The 18,942-nt window shown below is 42.7% G+C and overlaps 2 protein-coding genes across 8 annotated transcripts; one reads left to right on the forward strand and one right to left on the reverse strand.

The window, feature by feature from the left end:
* Nucleotides 1-3,577: 3,577 nt before the first annotated feature.
* Nucleotides 3,578-9,687, reverse strand: LOC310782641 (centrosomal protein CCDC61-like). 7 transcript variants are annotated; one of them, XM_083643336.1, is made up of 13 exons: nucleotides 9,567-9,687; nucleotides 8,309-8,466; nucleotides 8,149-8,231; nucleotides 7,453-7,613; nucleotides 7,096-7,245; nucleotides 6,786-6,993; nucleotides 6,217-6,299; nucleotides 5,869-6,092; nucleotides 5,401-5,479; nucleotides 5,124-5,315; nucleotides 4,970-5,015; nucleotides 4,251-4,302; nucleotides 3,578-4,138 (listed from the first exon to the last, which is right to left on the reverse strand). In XM_083643336.1, the coding sequence occupies exons 2-13, from the start codon at nucleotides 8,454-8,456 to the stop codon at nucleotides 4,044-4,046; spliced, it is 1,521 nt and encodes a 506-aa protein (XP_083499462.1). In that variant the 5' UTR covers nucleotides 8,457-8,466; nucleotides 9,567-9,687; the 3' UTR covers nucleotides 3,578-4,043. The 7 variants fall into 7 exon arrangements, with proteins under 7 accessions (XP_083499462.1, XP_083499461.1, XP_083499460.1 ...); XM_083643335.1 differs by having other exon boundaries at nucleotides 4,982-5,015; nucleotides 6,199-6,299; XM_083643334.1 differs by having other exon boundaries at nucleotides 6,199-6,299.
* Nucleotides 9,110-18,913, forward strand: LOC310782730 (inositol-trisphosphate 3-kinase C-like). Its single transcript, XM_083643459.1, has 7 exons — nucleotides 9,110-9,174; nucleotides 13,046-13,145; nucleotides 15,030-15,243; nucleotides 15,725-15,923; nucleotides 16,099-16,200; nucleotides 16,282-16,353; nucleotides 18,267-18,913. Exons 1-7 carry the CDS (start codon nucleotides 9,163-9,165, stop codon nucleotides 18,471-18,473), a joined length of 906 nt encoding a protein of 301 aa, XP_083499585.1. The 5' UTR covers nucleotides 9,110-9,162; the 3' UTR covers nucleotides 18,474-18,913.
* Nucleotides 18,914-18,942: the final 29 nt, after the last annotated feature.

Here is an 18,942-nt window from a genome sequence, read left to right on the forward strand (position 1 = left end):
TGTAGTGTCTTATGTGACGTCTGCAGTGTTGGGAGTAACTAGTTACTGTAACCTAACTACTTTTTTCAGTAACTAGTAATCTAACTAATTACTTTTTCAAATTCAGTTACTCAGTTACAGTTACTAAAATAGTAACTGGGCAAGTTACTAGTTACTTTAGGACATGAAAATAACGGACAACTTCAGAGGATTACCCAGTTTCTGATCCTCAGACCTAGTCCGGGGAGAGAGCTGCAGCCAGAGCCCCAGAGGCTAATGACCTTGATAGGCTATAAGCCTCCCCAATAAGCGAATGTTCAATGCCACACTGTGGCACAGCAACACTAACATAATGTGTGCATTAATAACAATCGAAGCAGACTTTTAAAAGTAACGCAAAAGTTACTTTTTTTTGCCTAGTAACTAATTACTTTGAAGTAACTGGTAACTTTAAAGTAATTAAATTACCTTTTGAGAGAAGTAACTGTAACTAATTACCAATTTTCAGTAACTTTCCCAACACTGGACGTCTGTAGTGTCTTATGTGACGTCTGTACAGTGTGACATCTGTAGTTAGTTATTTTTATTGACACAAATAGTTAAAACATTTGGGTCCAAACAACATTAAACAAACATGAATATGATAAACCCATAAGTAAAAGTAATAAAAAGTAATTCAGTACAATTTACAGCACAAAGTAACGCCATCAAGTCAAGTCAAGTTTATTTGTATAGCACATTTCATACACGGAGGCAATTCAAAGTGCTTCACATAAAATGGTTGACAGGAAAATAAAAGAAAAAATCACCCATCACTCATTCCATAGAAGCTTGCTGGTGCTCTAATAGCTCAAGGCAAGCATGTATCATCACTAGGGTTATTTTATTAGTATTCATGAAAAGTGAGCTCAGTTCAGTGGAGTCATGTCCATATTTTGCACGAATGTCCTGCATGACAGGGCACACCAATATGTCTTATTCATTTTGGATGCCAGTCTTACAGCAACACACTTGTTCTGGTGGTGTATGACTTCACCTTCCCATCTCTACTCTGTCTGTGAGAGGACAGTCTGAACCTTGTGAAGGTTATTCGCAGGTAGTCTTCAATGTACTACGGTGTCTTGCTGGTATAAAGTGGGTGAACAGATATATCTGGGTTGGTCTTATATCTTTGTTTCTCCATTATCTCAGTTAAATGTGAGTTCATGACTTTGTTCTTTCTTGTTAATTTCAAGAACATACCACAAGGGGTCATCAAGCATGCCATGATGCTGCTTTATCTTGGTGAAAAACCTGGCCTGCTTTTCTCTCACCAAAGCTTGCAGTGAAGGGAGTCCTCCCTCCAATAGACAGGTTAGGTTTGGTGTTGTAGACCTCACCCCAAGTAGGGATTTCACTCCAGTCATGTAGAGAGTCTCCACAGATTTTAAGGGCACTTTGACCCAAGCCTCGCACCCGTACACAAAATAGCTGAGAAGGCAGCCTCAAAAACCTTCAGTTTGTACAGTGTCTTCTGTCCAGCTTTAATCCCACCCAAAAAAAAACTCGAATTTAATTTTATTGGAAATTGTGGAAAGCTGAAACAGATGTCGTCTGAAGGTATAAGGTTTGACACACACACACACACACACACACAAAACTTCACCACTGTATCGTTAACATATTAAGTGACCAAAAATGGTCACTTAATAAGTCAACCTGGGATAGGTGAAATATTAATTTACCCATCATGAGGGTTAATCTACTGACGTCTGTACAGTGTCTTCTGTCCATCTTTGATATGAATACTACCGACGTCTGTACAGTGTGTTCTGTCCATATTTGATATGCACCCTGGTCTTGTTAGAAGACAGTGACATACTTTCATACTTTGTTTTATATTATTTATAATCCTGATAGACACCTCCAAATGATAGTCTAACCTATTTTTTTTTCCAGACTAAGAATCAACATCATCCACAGTGTCAGTGATCAAGTTCATAGTTCAGTGTTTGATATTGATACTACGTTTTTTTTGGCAGTAGGCTATTTGTATTTCCCACAATTTGGATGGACAATATAGGTCACATGAATACAACTGCATACAAACTGGCAAAAAAGAAAATCTGATATGACTAAAATGTTTTGGTCGTATCGATACCTTTACAGTTTCAAAGTTGGTTGTGTGCTGTACTAATTTACCTCAGAATGACATGAACCAGTACAATACATTGACATATCTGGCTCCTCAGCATCCCAGTGGAAAGAGAAAGCAGCTGTTCCAGACCCCCGAAGAGGAAGTTTGTTAATTAATGAAACAAGCCAGATGCTGTAGTGGCAGAAAGCCTTCAAGCTTCCCCTTGGGCTCCACTTCAACTGATGCTAATGCAAAGGAGAGCAATGTGGCTACAACTATACAGGCCTGGCAAGGATCATGTGCGTGTCTGGAAATGTCCTAAATCAGGGATGCAAACTCATGCAGAGTGAAAAAGGTGAGATACACAAAACCACTCAGAAATCATTCATTTAAGTGCCCTATTTTGGGATTTAAAAAAAGGTGACTGTCACCTAAAAGTGACTAGTTTGCATCCCTGCTAAATGCCCTTTCTTATAAAGGGCAATAATGTATTACAATACAATGTATGTTTTTCGTATTGTTACACATTTTCCACATTTAACAGGTTTTAACATGATTACCACGCCCAGGTTTTAACATGATTACCACGCCCAGCCTTTGTACACATCTATGGTTTCACCATAATCATGTGTATGAAGAACAAAGGTGGAAAAACTACATACACATTCACAGCTAAATAATAGTCAGGGTTCCTACACATTTTCCATTTCAAAATTCCAGACTTCTCTGTCAGATCATATTTGACATGAGTACACAAGTACAGGTCACTTTGAAAAGTGTTGGGGACATGTCCCCATTGTAAATGACACCCATGGCCACACCACAATTTGGAGGTTTTGGGTTTGAGACTCAGTGAAAGCTTGGACTTTGAAGAACTTCTCAAGTGAAGACTGAAAAGCTCTGACAGAAATGACTTGACCTTGTGAGACTCGGTGGCTCAGAGTTTGACAGCTGCATGACAGTTTTGAGGTTGTGGGCTCGAGCCTCAGAGTTTTGAAAGTGGACACCCAGACGAAAGAATGAAAAGCTCTGGTCCCCCCAACCCCAACTATCAGCAGCTTATGGCAACATTTCTGAAGCCAGAGTCTGATGCAGGGATTGAACCAACAACCTTCTGCGCTACATCTATGTTTGTTTATCTGGGTGAGCTACAGCTGTTTGTAACTGACCAGTTACAAACAGCTATGGATGTTACATACATGAATAAAATATCTAAAGTCAGTCCAAATTTCCTGTATGGGAAAGGAATCCCTGATCTGAACCATGAAACACAAGCTCCAAATCCTGTGGTGACATTTATTCACTTACGGTATTTCCTTTCCTCGTTAATTACTGGGCACAAGCTCAGGGAACATCCTGGACAGGTTGCCGATGCCCGTCCACCCACCTCACCACACACCCAGGACTTTCTTGCTGTGAGCTGTAAAACCGTTGAGCCACCATGCCCCCCACCCCTACTGTGGTGAAATAATGTATTGTGAAAGGACTCGTATGTCATTTATATAAAGAGAGAGAGGGGGGGGGGGGCAAAGGATTAAAATAAAATCATTTGCAGACTGATGTAACACTCAGGTACTGCCAAGTTATTACATCCATATATCCACTGTAGGTTATTGGGGTTGGTGTGGTGTAAAAGAGCAAGAAATGCTACACTTAAACAGACATAATCATATTTTAAGTTAATAAAATGTTCGTATATAAAAAATAAAAGTAAGTTCAGTCCACAAAAGCAGCTCTTCACAGTGTTGGAACACAGTTTGCCAAAGACACAGGAAGCCCAACTTTCCCGAGGCAGTCACTGACATGTTTTGATCATGTTTGTAGCATGATGTGGGCCTTTGTTAGTCTGTGCATAGTCAAAAGAAATCCACGACTCTGGCCTGAGTGCCGAGCTGTGCGCTAGTCAGAGAAGATATCCAAGTCTCTGTCTTTCTTGAGTAGCGTGTCGTTAGTGTCCCGTGTCCAGGTCCCTCATGTACTCCTGAAGCGCCTGCAGCCTGGCATCAATCTCCGACAGCTCGGCACCTGTGTCTATGGAGCTGTCTGGGATTGAGAAGATAAAATGGCAAGCAACTACCGTAATTATTAAATGTTGTATAGCGGCTAGATATTTTGGAAGGTCTTCTTGGAGTTGAGCAGACTTGCGATGGGTTACCTTTGTCTGCCTTCCTCCTGCGTGTGGGAGTACTGCATAGTGCTTTCCTGCTCTACAAATACAGATACAACACTCATTAAACACACATATGAGAGACCAAGCCAAGAGTTACAGTAAACCTGGCAGTGTTGTGCAAGTTCACACATCACAAGAGCTAGCTCAAAGTTCAGTTCACACAGATTCAAATGAGCTACCCTAGTTCATCATTTGAAATGTTGAACGAAGTTCACAGTCACAAAAAATTAACTGTTGGCGTTCACTTCTTCAGTTTTTTCTTCAGTCGCTGGGCTGTGTGTGTGTCTGTGTGTGTGTAGCCCTTTTCAGACATGCAGTGAACTCTGTACGACATCCAAACATTACTCAGGCGGGGTGTATGTATGAACACAATTGTCCGTTGCGAGTGCGCAGCCACACAAACAGATTGTAACCACCCAAGCCCTTAGTACTATGTCTGTGTCGCTCGCAGAGCGGCTGATGTTGGAATAATACAGCATCATGTCCAGAGCGAGCGGGTTGATGACATTGGGATTACTACTGTTATATTCTTAAATGGCACTTTTACAAACCCTTAATGTTCCCGTGAACTCTCGGAGTTAACAATGCACACTGTCACGTTCATTAGTTCACTGTTCACCATCACCAAAATATGAGCTTGTTCAATGAATGGCGCTCTTTTACAGCGTTCATGCACAACACTAAAACCTGAGTAGTGTTAATACCTTGCCACTCACCGCACTAGGGCCATTATATGTCTGTTTTCTTCCTCTGAAAACACAATTCGGGATCAAAGATTAAAATAACCAGCCGAGGTAAAACAAAAATCATCTGCTTCCTCCATGATCACAATAACTTCATTGGAGCGCAGTATTTCACCTGCACAGGGTTTTGGCCATTTCATCCATGTCCACTAGTGAGCTTTCAGAGGACTGCCGGCTCCTCCGCTCCACGGATAAACTCCGCCCCCTGCTGCCAGACCTGACCGTCTGAGGATAGGCCTCTCTCGAGCGTGACCGCCCCCTCTCTGGGACGGGTGATGTCAGCATATCCCTCCGGACCCTCCTCTGTCTGACAGGGGAGACACCGTGTTCAAACTTCAACATCAAATACTGCTGTGCTATTTGGAAAAGGGTAAAAATAAAAGGGAACAAACTTTTTGAGATCTGCTTCTTTCAGTCTGCGCTGTCTGTCCTGGATGTAGGCGGTCGGGTCAAAGCGTGGCCCCTGTGATCCTGAAAAAGTGTGTGTGAGAATATTGAGGTCAAAATATACATTACTTAAGTGCATGACTCAGCTTTACCAACACACCCCATGCAATATGGTTGATAAGTGACAATTTCTGCAAAATAAATGTTCATCTGCAACACATTATTTAAGATTTGAAATGACTGAAAAAAGCAACATCATTATTTAATGGAAGTAAATAGGAAAAATTGGCAGGACTCTGGAAAACTGAAAATCAAAAAATGATGTGCTTCGCAACATCAGGAATAGGCAGCATCAAAGCAACATCAGGAATAGGCAGCATCAAAGCAACATCAGGAATAGGCAGCATCAAAGCAACATCAGGAATAGGCAGCATCAAAGCAACATCAGGAATAGGCAGTATCAAAGCCAGCACCTGTGGGAGAGGGTGACGGCCGAGGGATGCGAGCGCGACGCCCCGAGGAGTCTGCTCTTCTTCCTCTTTCCTCCGACCTTTGCACTCTATCTTCTATCCTCTCTCTCGACCCGGAGCGAGCCCTGACCGTCCCGTGACCAGACCTCCTCTCGCGGGACAGCGAGCGATAGACCTCCCCGTCGCACCGAGATCCAATACGTCCAGACATAACCGGAGTCAGTCTGCTGCGGACACACAAACTGTGTGCTAAGTAGGCAAATGTTCAGAAAGTGGAGAGATTGAACATTTTGTAAATTAATGAAAGAGAGAGAAAGAAGTTAAAAGATATACATGCTTAGATTGTCTAACCCTCTCCGTAGTAATGCCAGTTCACTGGTGAGACTCTTGACACGAATCCGGAGAGCACACTCTGACGCCCTGAGCTCATCCAGCTAGGAATGAAAGATGGACAACAGAAAGACATCAGAAATCAATTTCAGTTTCACTTCACTGTGACTAACTGGACCAGGGGTGCCCAATACGTCGATCGCGAAGGTAGTGTGGTAGATCGCATGGCATTGAAGGGGGGGGGGGGGAGGGATTTTTTTTTTTTTTTACATAGTGCCGTAGTGAGGATGGATGATAGGCTAATAGGCCCATTTGCCACTTGATTGACGTACAGGTAGCCAGTCAGATATCATCTATACTGCGCATGCAAAAGTTAGCAGCCTATCATCCATCCTCACTATGGCATTTGCCACTTGATTGACGTACAGGTGCGCCAGTCAGATCTCGCTGTGGCAGCCAAGTTTGTATATATACAGTATATAAATAAATATGTTTGGTAGATCACTTTGACTTGGTCATTTTAAAAGTAGCTCCCAAGCTGAAAAAGTGTGGGCACCCCTGAACTGGACTATGAAGCAGGGAGTCTCGACCTCCTCCAGTAGGTGGCGCTGCTCCTGGCCTCTCTTGCTTGCAGACCGTTGGCTTTTGGCCCTCTCCTTGACAAGCTGCTCCTCCAGGGTCCTCACCACGTCCCTCGCCCTCCACTCCTCTCTTCCTGCTGTGGAACCGCTTCCACCGATCTGCAGTTGCTCCAGAGCTTTGGCCATGGCCTCCTTCTCCTCTTTCACCAGAACCAGCCTTGAAAACAATAAGGGATATCAGCAAAGCCCCATATTTCCTCATAATTGCAAAGCTAAATGAACAACACAGCACATGGTGATAAAGATCAACGAAACCAACTCTGCTCTTAGCCGCTGTATCTCTACTTCTGCTGGTTTGTGACTTCCAGAGGTGACAGCGTTGAGCTCGGTCCTCAGGGCTCTGATTTCCCTCTGCAGAGCAGCTGGGTCAGGCTTCCCTTGGTAGGGCAGGGGCAAGGGGTAGTGTATCCTACAGATACAAAATATTGTCAGTAATTCAACCCAGTTACTCACGCACACACACACACACAAAATACAATGCCACAAACCACATGCATTATAATATACAGAAAAGCAATTTCTGTGGCTAAAAAAGGGCATCACCTAAGTCTGTTCCAAGTATGCTCAACATGTGATCCTATGCCAGCTGTGTAGCAGCTTGAGAAGGGACACAAACCTGTCAAACTCCACAGTGTAAATGAGTATGAGATATCTTTTGGCACTGAGAGCAGGCGACTGCTGCTGCCCACGAGGACGACTGACAAGCCCTGCTTTTCTGTTACGTAGGAGCTCCAGGTCAGCGTAGGTCAGGAGGTCAAGGGTAACAGAATCGCTCATCTGCAGAAAGAGCTCATGTCATATATACATCATCTGTATACTGTGGGCCAAGTACATCAACAGGTTTCCCAATGTTTTTAGCAAGATTCCATCAGCAAATACCCGTTCTCTAAAGTCTAACTACAATTTCCAAGCAGCAAATCGATTTCAGGACAAACAAAAATCAGATAAACCACTAGTTATGCCCAAACTCTTATCATTTCTCAGAACCGCCGCCCAAGTTTTATTTTACATGCCTTTCTTTATGCCCGACCCAAAATAAAATCAAGTTTTCCATAACCCTTGAAAACCCTAAGATGCTGGCCTCCTGAATTTACTTTGTTCCATTCCCATCCCAACACACAAAGCATTCAAAATCAACATACATATTGAATATAGTGTTGTAACAATGTTGAGCCCCCATTATGGCAGCGAAAGACTGAGCAAATATATTGTGCATTGAACATTATGATGATTCAAGTGGTCTTAATTCTGGAGGCCATCATCTTAAACCACCTTTTAGTCCATTCAATTGAACTTTTCAGCATAGACTTACCTTTCTGGCAGCAGATTCCAACATGCTACAAAAAATGGGAAATTGCTTGAAGTTTCCAGTTTTGCGGGTGAGGTCCTCAATGTCTACAAAAGAAAGGAACAGTTTGAGTGGGTCTATTTGTGCCTGTGATGACAGTCTATGTTAATCATATGCCACTTACATGCCGGATCAAATTCTCCCCTCCACTGATCAGCTGTCATTGCGTCTGAGATCTCGACAATCAGCAAACATTTCTCCACTTCTATCTTCACAGTGAACTCCACACCTCGAAATACAATATCCTCCAGCACCACTGCGCCCACCTCCATCGCTCTGGGCCTATGTTGGGGTATCAAAGATTACTATAAATTACAAGCAATTCAAGTCAGTAACCCCCTCAATTGTTAAAGTAAAACAGTCAAGTAGTGCTCGTGGAAATGTACAACCTTTTGTCTTTTATTTGACAGTGATCACTATTGGGTAGAAGATATGCTATGTGGAAAGTAACCCTCTCTGCTGGATTGCCATTTTAGTATTTAATAAAAACGTACTTTCCCCCCCAAGAGGGTATAGAAAATCATTTCCGCTATATCATCGGATTCCCTAAGCATTTTAACATGGCTCCCTGATGCATGATTACATTGTAGGTAGAGGTAGCATGTCCTCTCATTTCACAACCTTTGCTGTGGCACAACTATTTATTCTCTCTCTATATCATGAAGCCTCTAGTGGCCAGTGTCAAGTAAGTCACCAGTAAAACAGTTGTAGGCTAATCGCCATTTTAATAATTATATTAAAATAATCAGTGATACATGTCATTCTTGCTTTCTCTCTTTGCAAAAGAGAAAAGTCAAACTCTAATGATCAGTACAATTGGGTTTTCCTGCAATCTGTTCCCACCAAAATACGCCGTAGGGGGGCGGTAGTGAGCAGATCGAGACAATTTCAAAAGGTGTCATTCTATTGAAATAACTTGTGGTTGGTGGATCATATCTATGCCGAATTTACCAGTAGACCCTAACGATTCAGAAAATCATGTTTTACGAGGTATGTAACTACATTAAGTTCTGTCGCTAAACGAGGCACCATTGAACTGCTAGATTTGGCTTTTGACTTCGTCTCCCGTGCAAAAGCAGAGACAACGGCACAAATGCGTACTTCAACGTTAACTGTGCATGGCATGCACAGATGACATAGTTAATATATGCGCTCTGCTATTAATAAAACCACCTAGATAACGTTAGAGTTAACATGATCTGAGTTAGCTGGCGTTAGCGTTAAGTTATTTGTCAAACGTTAGTTAACGTTAGCATGCACACCAGATCGTTACTAGGTTAGCTAGTTAGCGTCACACTTGATAGCAGCTAGCTCTGTATGAACAACATAACGTTGACGCTATTCCATGTGAATAAACGCGTAAGCAAAAGCAGACACTTTACCCTTCGTTGCGGTGATGAGCTTGAATTGTTGCGACGCGTTAGCGAATATCTATGGCTCGACACGCATTCTTTAAAGTGGAATACAACGAGAAAAGCGCCTGATTTCTGGTCTGCCTTTTCTCGGTTCAAAACAGTTTGTAGCCACCGCCACTGGTGGCGAGCAGAGAGCGGTACGACAACCGGGAACGTTGTAACTCTTCTTCGTCTGTTTCTTCTTCTTCTTCTTCTAGTATTGTTTTATGGCGGTTGGCAAACAACTTTTTGTGCATTACCGCCACCTACTGGAGTTTGATGTCTTCTTTATAGTAGTCTGGGCACCTTCCACCCCGCTTTTTGTCATGGGGCGTAAACCACGGAACCAGAATGAACACTGGAAGGCAGTGCGCCAAAAAACATCTGTGTTGCTATTAGCTTGATGTCTCTTCCCTCGATTAATTGTCTGATGCAAAGCTTCTGTATTGGCTTAAAAAGATGTGAGATTGTGAATCCGCAATGTTTCTAAAAGAACTTCGGTACGTCCATCTTTTGTTTTGTTGTTTGCCGTTCTGATACTTGGGTCAAATTGTCAAGTTAACGTGAAAGTTGACGAGCTAGAAACGCTGCCATCCGGTCTAGGGCGGGCTCTAGGCCGGAACCAGTAGGGTGACAAAATCAATTGTGGGCGGGAGCCAGGCTCTTTCTCGCCGAGAAGAGCCTGGTGACGCGAGGTTATCTTTATAGTGGAATCTATTTACAGTGTTCATCATGTATCATCACCCATAGTGCTCCCATTCACGATATATATGTCCATTCTACGACTCAGTCGGCGGGAACTCATCCCTCAGCGCCTTCTCGATTTCTTCGTCTGTTTCTTTTTCTTCTTCTTTTTCTTCTTTTTCTTCTTCTTCTTCTTCTTCTTCTTCTTCTTCTTCTTCTTCTTCTTCTTCTTCTTCTTATTTTATGAACATGAACTGGCACTTTACATTTGGTTGTCAATTGAATTTTATTGCTCTTATTGGTTTGATTGTTTTATGCTTTTTTATTTATATCTTGACTTTTGCACTTTTAACCTCTGTCCCTGTCGCTGTTTTAGACACCTGAATCTCCCCATGGGGATAAATAAAGGTTTCAATCAATCAATCAATTTATGGCGTATTGCTGCCCTCCACAGTACATGATGACGTGGGCTGAAACTTTCAGGGGTTGTAAAGAGCACCAGTGCGGGTGACCTGATGGAGGTGATTGCCCTGATGACGGTAATGATTCACTGATTCAGTGATTATGTGATGATGTCATCATCAGTGATCTCATCCTTCCTGGCTTAGGCTAGTGTCCTCTAGAGAGAGCGTGGCGTCAGCGGAGGACCAAGATGCGTGACTCATTAGCCAATGAACAGCCAGGAAGGGGTCTCGCACTACTTTTGAATGCAAAAATAAAGCTGATAATGTACAGTTTGATTCTTAAAAAAAAATCAAAGTACAACACAATCCATTTTGCTGCAACTCGACAGTGCTGCTTAATCCAGGACCTTACTTCCTGGAACTTGAGAGTAAAAAACTGGTCCATTGGAGTGAATGGAGATGTCGCGACTCTTCTATATACACGGCTCTGGCTGAGGCTAATAAGTTCAGTGATGATGTCATCAGTGATGATGTCATGTTCCAGACCAGGGGGGGCCTTACTCACAGGGGGGTCCCCACGGGTCCTCTAGTACTAAGAATGAGAAGTGTCCGTGTGTGTGTGTGTGTGTGAGTGAGTGAGCAGAATCTTGGCCGGCCACGGCTATGCCTCTTTACGTACGATTGGGCTGAAACTTTCAGGGGGTGTAAAGAGCACCCGTGCGGGTGACCTGATCAAGCCCGGATTTTTTAATTAGGTGATTGTCCTAATTACCTAATGATGTGATGTCATCCTTCCTGGCTGAGGCTATAACATCAGTGATGATGTCATCAGTGATGATGTCATGTTCCAGACCAGGGGGACCTAACTCCCAGGGGGGTCCCCACGGGTCCACTAGTATAATAAGAATCTATACTAAGAATGAGAAGTGTCCGTGTGTGCGTGTGTGTGAGCAGAATCTTGGCCGGCCATGGCTATGCCGTTTTACATACGATCGGGCTGCATCCGTGATGATGTCATCAGTGATGTCATCCTTCCTGGGTGAGGCTATTACAGCAGCCTCGCTGCAGGGCGGGCGAGCCTAGGAATCAAGTGTGTAGCCCGCGAGATTGCTAGTAATAATAATAATATTACCAATACTAGAGAGTGGCTATCCATCTTATTCTGCATTCCAGACAACTCAGAGGTCAGAATTTCCCAGTTGGTATGCTGCCTTCAAATGGAACTCATGAACTTGTAGTTACACGTTTGGAAGTCGTGTAGCCTACACGTCACATCGTGAACTCAGAGCTTTCAGTAAACTTCACTTACCAAGTCGTGATCGCGAATACCACTTGAGGGGGGCGGGGCGTTCATATGGACTAATGTCGTAAACACGGCAAACACGACCCCATTTGAAGGCAGTACGTTCAGATTTTCGACCTCCAAGCGTAGCATTCCCCCCCCAAACGTTCCAGGTGCACAACAACACTGTTGTGATTTGGGTGACGTCAGACAACTGATTCTCTGTGAAGTCCAACTCTGAGTTTGAGTGGCGTTCCAGTGTAAAATTTCTAGTAGGACGTCAGAAAATCCCGACCTCCGAGTTGTCTGGAACGCAGCAGAATTAAATCTGCATTTGTGTCATATACTACTCTCCCCTTCAAGCACATACACCTGATATAAACCATACATGTTGCATTTATAGCCTACTGTAGTCCAAATCCATGGGCCTGATAAATAGCAGGATATATATACACCAATGTATGTATGTATGTATTTAATTTACTTGGTATGATATATCCTATATATGATATGATATGATATGATATGATATGATATGATATGATATGATATGATATATGATGATTCATTGAATTACCTTAGTATATTTTGTCATTTGCCACTGACTTTTTCTTTTCTTTTTCTTTACATCTTTCTACAGTATATTTTATATCACAATTTTTGCACATTTCTGTCTTGGCCCTTCAGTAAACATCTCCACATCTCAGTGTGCTCAACTTGTGATTGTGTGTTCATTGTGTGTGTGTGTGTGTGTGTGTGTGTGTGTGTGTGTTTATGTGTGTATAGCTCTGTACAAAACAGGCCTTGGCTGTAAATGTTTGATGAGTGTGTGCAGTGCACCTGTTGTGTAAGATCAGAGTTGAACCCCTCCTCTACATGTATTCGCTCAGTCCCGTGGTAAACGGCTGTTTCCATGGAGACGTTCCACCCATAAGGCAAAAGTTGTTGTTGAGTGACTGAGTCTGAAGTCTGAGGTCCTGTCTGTCTGTGTATGGAGACGCAGAAAAACACCACCAGCACAGGAATGCAACGCGGAGGCATGTATGCTGAAGAATGACTGAGCTCTAACATGCACCACTGCTGCTCTTCCCATGCAGAGCTCCACATGGAAGAAACACAGAAGCCTTGGGACTTCATCTCCCCTCTCCATGCCCCCCAAGAAACCACAGCAGTGGCTGCAAGTGGTCGGACATGCAGGTTTGTTCATCTAGCCTTTCTCACCTTGTGTTTGGCTTGTCAGCGGGTTCCTATCTGTATTTAAAAACTTCCTCACTAGAAACTAAGGGAAGTGTGGCAGCACAGTGGCTCAGTGGTTAGCACTGGCACCTCACAGCAAGAAGGTTGTGGGTTCCGGTCATTTCTGTGTAGAGTTTGCATGTTCTCCCCGTGTTTGCGTGGCGTTCCTCCAGGTGCTCCGGTTTCCTCCCACAGTGCAAAGACATGCTGTGTTTGTGTAGTAATTGTGTAGTATGCAGTGTTGGGGGTAACTCATTACAAAAGTAACATATTACATGTAATATATTACTTTTAGCAGTAACTCAGTAATATAACTTATTACTTATAGGTTTTCAGTAATATTATACCAGTTACTTTGTCAAGTAACCTAAGTTACAAATTGAGTTATTATTATTTTTTAAATCAAAGCACATATTTAAAAAGATACAATCATTTCCTAATCAAACTGTGTGTTTTTATGCAAATAACCACTATAGTCGACAATAACAAAGCAAAATAATATCATTTCGAATTTTGGATTGTTTACACTGACTTCAAAGCGGTTGAAATTATTTTTCAGGATGGTTCCGGGGCGGCGATGTCATTCTGCTGCTGCTGTTGTTTTGGTAAAAGTAATGCAAAAGTAGTGTAATAAGTAACGAGTTGCTCTACACAGACAGTAATATTGTAAAGTAACTTATTACTTTCAAATGAAAGTAACTAGTAATATGTAGTATATTACATTTTGAAAGTAACTTGCCCAACACTGGTAGTATGTATGTGTAGACCAGTAGCTTCTTTTTAGTTGGTCATTCATGTAAATCAGACTGAGAAGTTGCTTCTGTCTGCGTGCAATCCAAGATGGCTGCACGCACATCTTTTTGTCTGTCCTGTGAGATGTCGTTCTTTTGTTTGTAAAGTGAAAACGTACTATTGTTGCATGTATAGAGCCGAACTCTCTTGGATATAGAGCGGAACTCTATTTTAGTTTTTGTGTTGTATTATTTTTGCTTATCTGATTGTCTTGTTTGTAAATGTATGATGTTTAATGTTCTATGTGGACTCCAGTAAGAGTAGCTTATGCTTTGCATAAGCTAATGGGGATCCTAATAAATCAAATCAAATCAAATCAAGTATGATATGATGTATGTAACCTATGTTGTGTGTGTGATGTAGTACATGACTGTGATGATGCTATGTAAAGCCCTTTGAGACATGCTTGTGATAAGGGTCTATATATATATTTAGAACACGGCTCTCTTGAATACTCGATTCTGATTGGTCAATCAACAAGATTCACCGGTCATTATTTCTCGACAACCGACCGCTGCTCTGCCACACCTGGATTAATCAGTTGATAAGAGCATTTTGTCTGCAGACACTACTAATTAGGCCAACCAGTTGCAGCTGTGGTGTCTTGTGTGCCAATTACGAATGAAACCGCTTTGTCGTTGAAAACGCTATTAAAAAATCTATTTGAATAATTATTTTTGTCAGATTATTGAATGATTTAGTTGTAGGCCGTGTTCTAAGCGGGATAATGTATATTGAGGCAGTGATTACTGGGAAATAATGACCTTCAGGTGAATCATTAAGCCCTCCGCTGCGCGTCGGGCTCAATCATCACCTGTCGGTCATTATTTCCCCCGTAATCACCGCCTCAATATACATTATCCCTTACATATATATATATATATATATATATATATACATATACTGTATATATATATACGTATATATATATATATATATATATATATATATATATATATATATATATATATATATATATATACTGTATACTGTATATATATATACATAAAGACATGTCTGGACTTTACTCTGAACTCTTGAGGGGTTTTACAGGGAGCTTCCAGGTTGGGGAGTACGGCATGCTGCTGAAGAGGTTTTGTGACGGCGAGCAGCAGTGCTTCCAGAAGCTGATGGACGACACTTTGAAGCCCTTTGTGCCAGCTTACCATGGTGTGGTGCAGCGGGATGAGCATGACTACAATATGATGGACAACCTGCTGACCCATTTCAACACACCTGCCATCATGGACTGCAAAATGGGCAGCCGGTGAGCTTTGTTTTTGCATTTATTTCCATGCAAGTTTGAAAGAGTGAACATATAATGCAGCAGCAAATCCTCCAAAAGCCCTTAGTTTTTGACATGCATGCTTTTTAAACTCTAAGTCTCTCCTTTACAGAACGGGATGTTGAGAATAAAATATGTTTTACTTTACTGCAAGAGGGAAAATCTGTGGATAGGCTAAATGTACAAAACCAATGGTATCTCAGTTTGGGCTCAAATTTTGGAATTTGAGAGGATAGATTTGTAATTGCAATTTAGAGACATAACATTGCAAAAGTGGAGTTGCAGTAGGTGGAGATAGAAATATGTTCCTAGAGAATGTAACGTTAAGCTTTATTTCCGAATACATCATTTAAACTCATATTTACTCCCCCATGTGAAAAGAGAGTGTCTATCTGTGACCCATATAAAAAGCTCCAAATACGATCTGAGTGACAGAGGCTCATAGGGCGCTGTCCCTTTGCAGGACGTACCTCGAGGAGGAGCTGCTGATGGAACGGCCACAGCCCCGGAAGGACATGTACGAGAAGATGGTGGCTGTGGACCCGGAGGCCCCAACGGCTCAGGAGCAAGCCCAGCAAGCGGTTCTCAAAACCAGATACATGCAGTGGAGGGAGACCCTGAGCTCCACAACAACAATGGGTTTCCGCATCGAGGGAGTCAGGGTGAGCTCCAACACTCTGGTCAAGATCAGACAAAGACGGTCTTGTCCAGTCATTGATTCATCTTGATATATAGGATGCATCTGCTAAGAGCGGAGTGCTCTGGAAATAATAAATAAATAAATGAATGCCATCAAATTTAGTATTCTAGTTCTGTATTCTCTCATTTCCTCTTCAGAAGGCAAATGGAGTTTGTCAAACAAACTTCAAACGGACCAAAAGCAGAGAGCAAGTAATGGAAGCTCTTCAAGACTTTGTTGATTCCAATGCACAAACTGTGGTGAGTCCAGCCTTCATTGTCTTTAATTCACCTCCAGAGCGGCCATTCCTGTCCTCTTCTAAATCCTCTGTGTCCCTTCAGAGAGCTTATCTGAGGCGGCTCAAACAGCTGCGGCTGGTGTTGGAGACATCAGACTTCTTCAGAACGCACGAGGTCAGATGTGTTTTACAATTTTCTTGAACCAGAACCGCCGTGTATCAGATGTATTAAATGTAATGTTAGAAAGTAAAAGGGAAAATCCAACCTAAAACAGTTCAACAGCTATCTCGTGATTTACCTTGCATTTCTGGGCTCATGTTCTTGTTTGGTGTTTTTCTTATTTCTGTGGATAACTGGCCAAACATAGCTGAGATGCTGTCACAGTATGTTGAGGTACTTCTGGCCAAACTAGCTGAGATGCTGTCACAGTATGTTGAGGTACTTCTGGCCAAACTAGCTGAGATGCTGTCACAGTATGTTGAGGTATTTCTGGCCAAACTAGCTGAGATGCTGTCACAGTATGTTGAGGTATTTCTGGCCAAACTAGCTGAGATGCTGTCACAGTATGTTGAGGTACTTCTGGCCAAACTAGCTGAGATGCTGTCACAGTATGTTGAGGTATTTCTGGCCAAACATAGCTGAGATGCTGTCACAGTATGTTGAGGTACTTCTGGCCAAACTAGCTGAGATGCTGTCACAGTATGTTGAGGTATTTCTGGCCAAACATAGCTGAGATGCTGTCACAGTATGTTGAGGTATTTCTGGCCAAACTAGCTGAGATGCTGTCACAGTATGTTGAGGTATTTCTGGCCAAACTAGCTGAGATGCTGTCACAGTATGTTGAGGTACTTCTGGCCAAACTAGCTGAGATGCTGTCACAGTATGTTGAGGTATTTCTGGCCAAACTAGCTGAGATGCTGTCACAGTATGTTGAGGTATTTCTGGCCAAACTAGCTGAGATGCTGTCACAGTATGTTGAGGTACTTCTGGCCAAACTAGCTGAGATGCTGTCACAGTATGTTGAGGTACTTCTGGCCAAACTAGCTGAGATGCTGTCACAGTATGTTGAGGTACTTCTGGCCAAACATAGCTGAGATGCTGTCACAGTATGTTGAGGTACTTCTGGCCAAACTAGCTGAGATGCTGTCACAGTATGTTGAGGTATTTCTGGCCAAACTAGCTGAGATGCTGTCACAGTATGTTGAGGTATTTCTGGCCAAACTAGCTGAGATGCTGTCACAGTATGTTGAGGTATTTCCAGTGCAGTTTTAAAACATCAACAGTAAAGTCAGGTTTTGTTGTCAGTGCCTCAATATCAAAGAGCGAGCTCTTCTTTCTATAGCCCCATTTTGCACCGACGTTCAACAATCCTACAGGGAGAAATCCATCGTAGAAGAGATAAGACACGACACAAGACCAATTTCTCCACTGAATAAACCAGCATGCAATGCAGATACAAAACATGTATTATTCCTCGACTTCTGCTTCATTATTGCTTTCTCTACGTACAGTAGAGTATATTTTTGAGCCAGTAATCTACTTTTTACTTCGCTACATTTGCCATTCATACCTTTGTTACAACTAGTCTGCTTTAATGCAGGGATTTAGTGTAGGGTAGCACATGTGGAGCACCTCTACTGCAGATGCCAAGTTGCCAGCTGCCTGGAAGAACCTGTCCTTTGTTTGTTTGGCCACCTTGCTCTAATACTTAGTACACTTTTTGCACTGGTCCAGACACCCTAAAAATATAAAAATAGAAAGTAACTTGTACTTGAGTAATTTATTAACCAGGTACTTCAAGTTCAGGCACATTCACTATGGGTTGTTGAAAGGCATTCTGGGAAATGTATGAACTCACTAACTGAAGTACAGAAGTAGACAAGGCAGGTTTAGGGTGGAGGTTTCCTTTAACCCATTGATACCTGATGCAGCATTTGTGTGTGTATCCCTTTAAGACCGCGAACCGTGTTAACGCGGTTCGCGGTCTTAAAGGGATACGCACACAAATGAGGGATATACACGCAAATGCTGCATCAGGTATCAATGGGTTAAGACTGCCTGGTACTAACACACGTGTGTCTTTGCAGGTAGTGGGCAGCTCCTTACTGTTTGTGCATGATGGATCAGGCAAAACGGGGGTCTGGATGATTGATTTTGGGAAGACGGTGGCTCTACCTGCGCACCTCACCGTGGACCATCGCACTCCCTGGGTGGAGGGGAACCGGGAAGACGGCTACCTGTGGGGTCTGGACAACCTCATCGACGCCCTGACCGACCTCCTGCCTCTCACCTGACCACCACTCTGACACTGTGAAAATTCACTCTCTGACTTCAAAACCCTCAATCCCTCCTCATGAGTGAATGGCTGTGACTGCAGGTGGATTGGCTCCTGAAACAGTTATATGAAGTTGAAAGCTTGGAGGAGGTGAACTCTGTATGTGTATGTGGGTGTCAGTGGAAAAAATGGAAGGCCTGTTTGATTAAGAAAGGACAATAAGGACATGTTTAACTGATGAATACTTTTAGCAATATAAGCACTGAATCACAACACACCCTGATGGCTCATCAATTAATACTGTCATCCCTGACTTACCCCACGCTACACTGACACTGCAGCTATACCCTTACCCTTCAACATCGTGTCCAGCACAAGCCCAGCTCCATCAGTCTCTACAGCAACATGCTAAAGTCAATTCTGACCCTGCTGGCTTGAAATGGCAGAACAACTCACAGTGTACCAGCAATTATAAGCTAAGCAGATGC

This window comes from Poromitra crassiceps, assembly GCF_964638095.1.
Source record: "Poromitra crassiceps genome assembly, chromosome: 1".
Lineage (NCBI taxonomy): Eukaryota > Metazoa > Chordata > Actinopteri > Beryciformes > Melamphaidae > Poromitra > Poromitra crassiceps.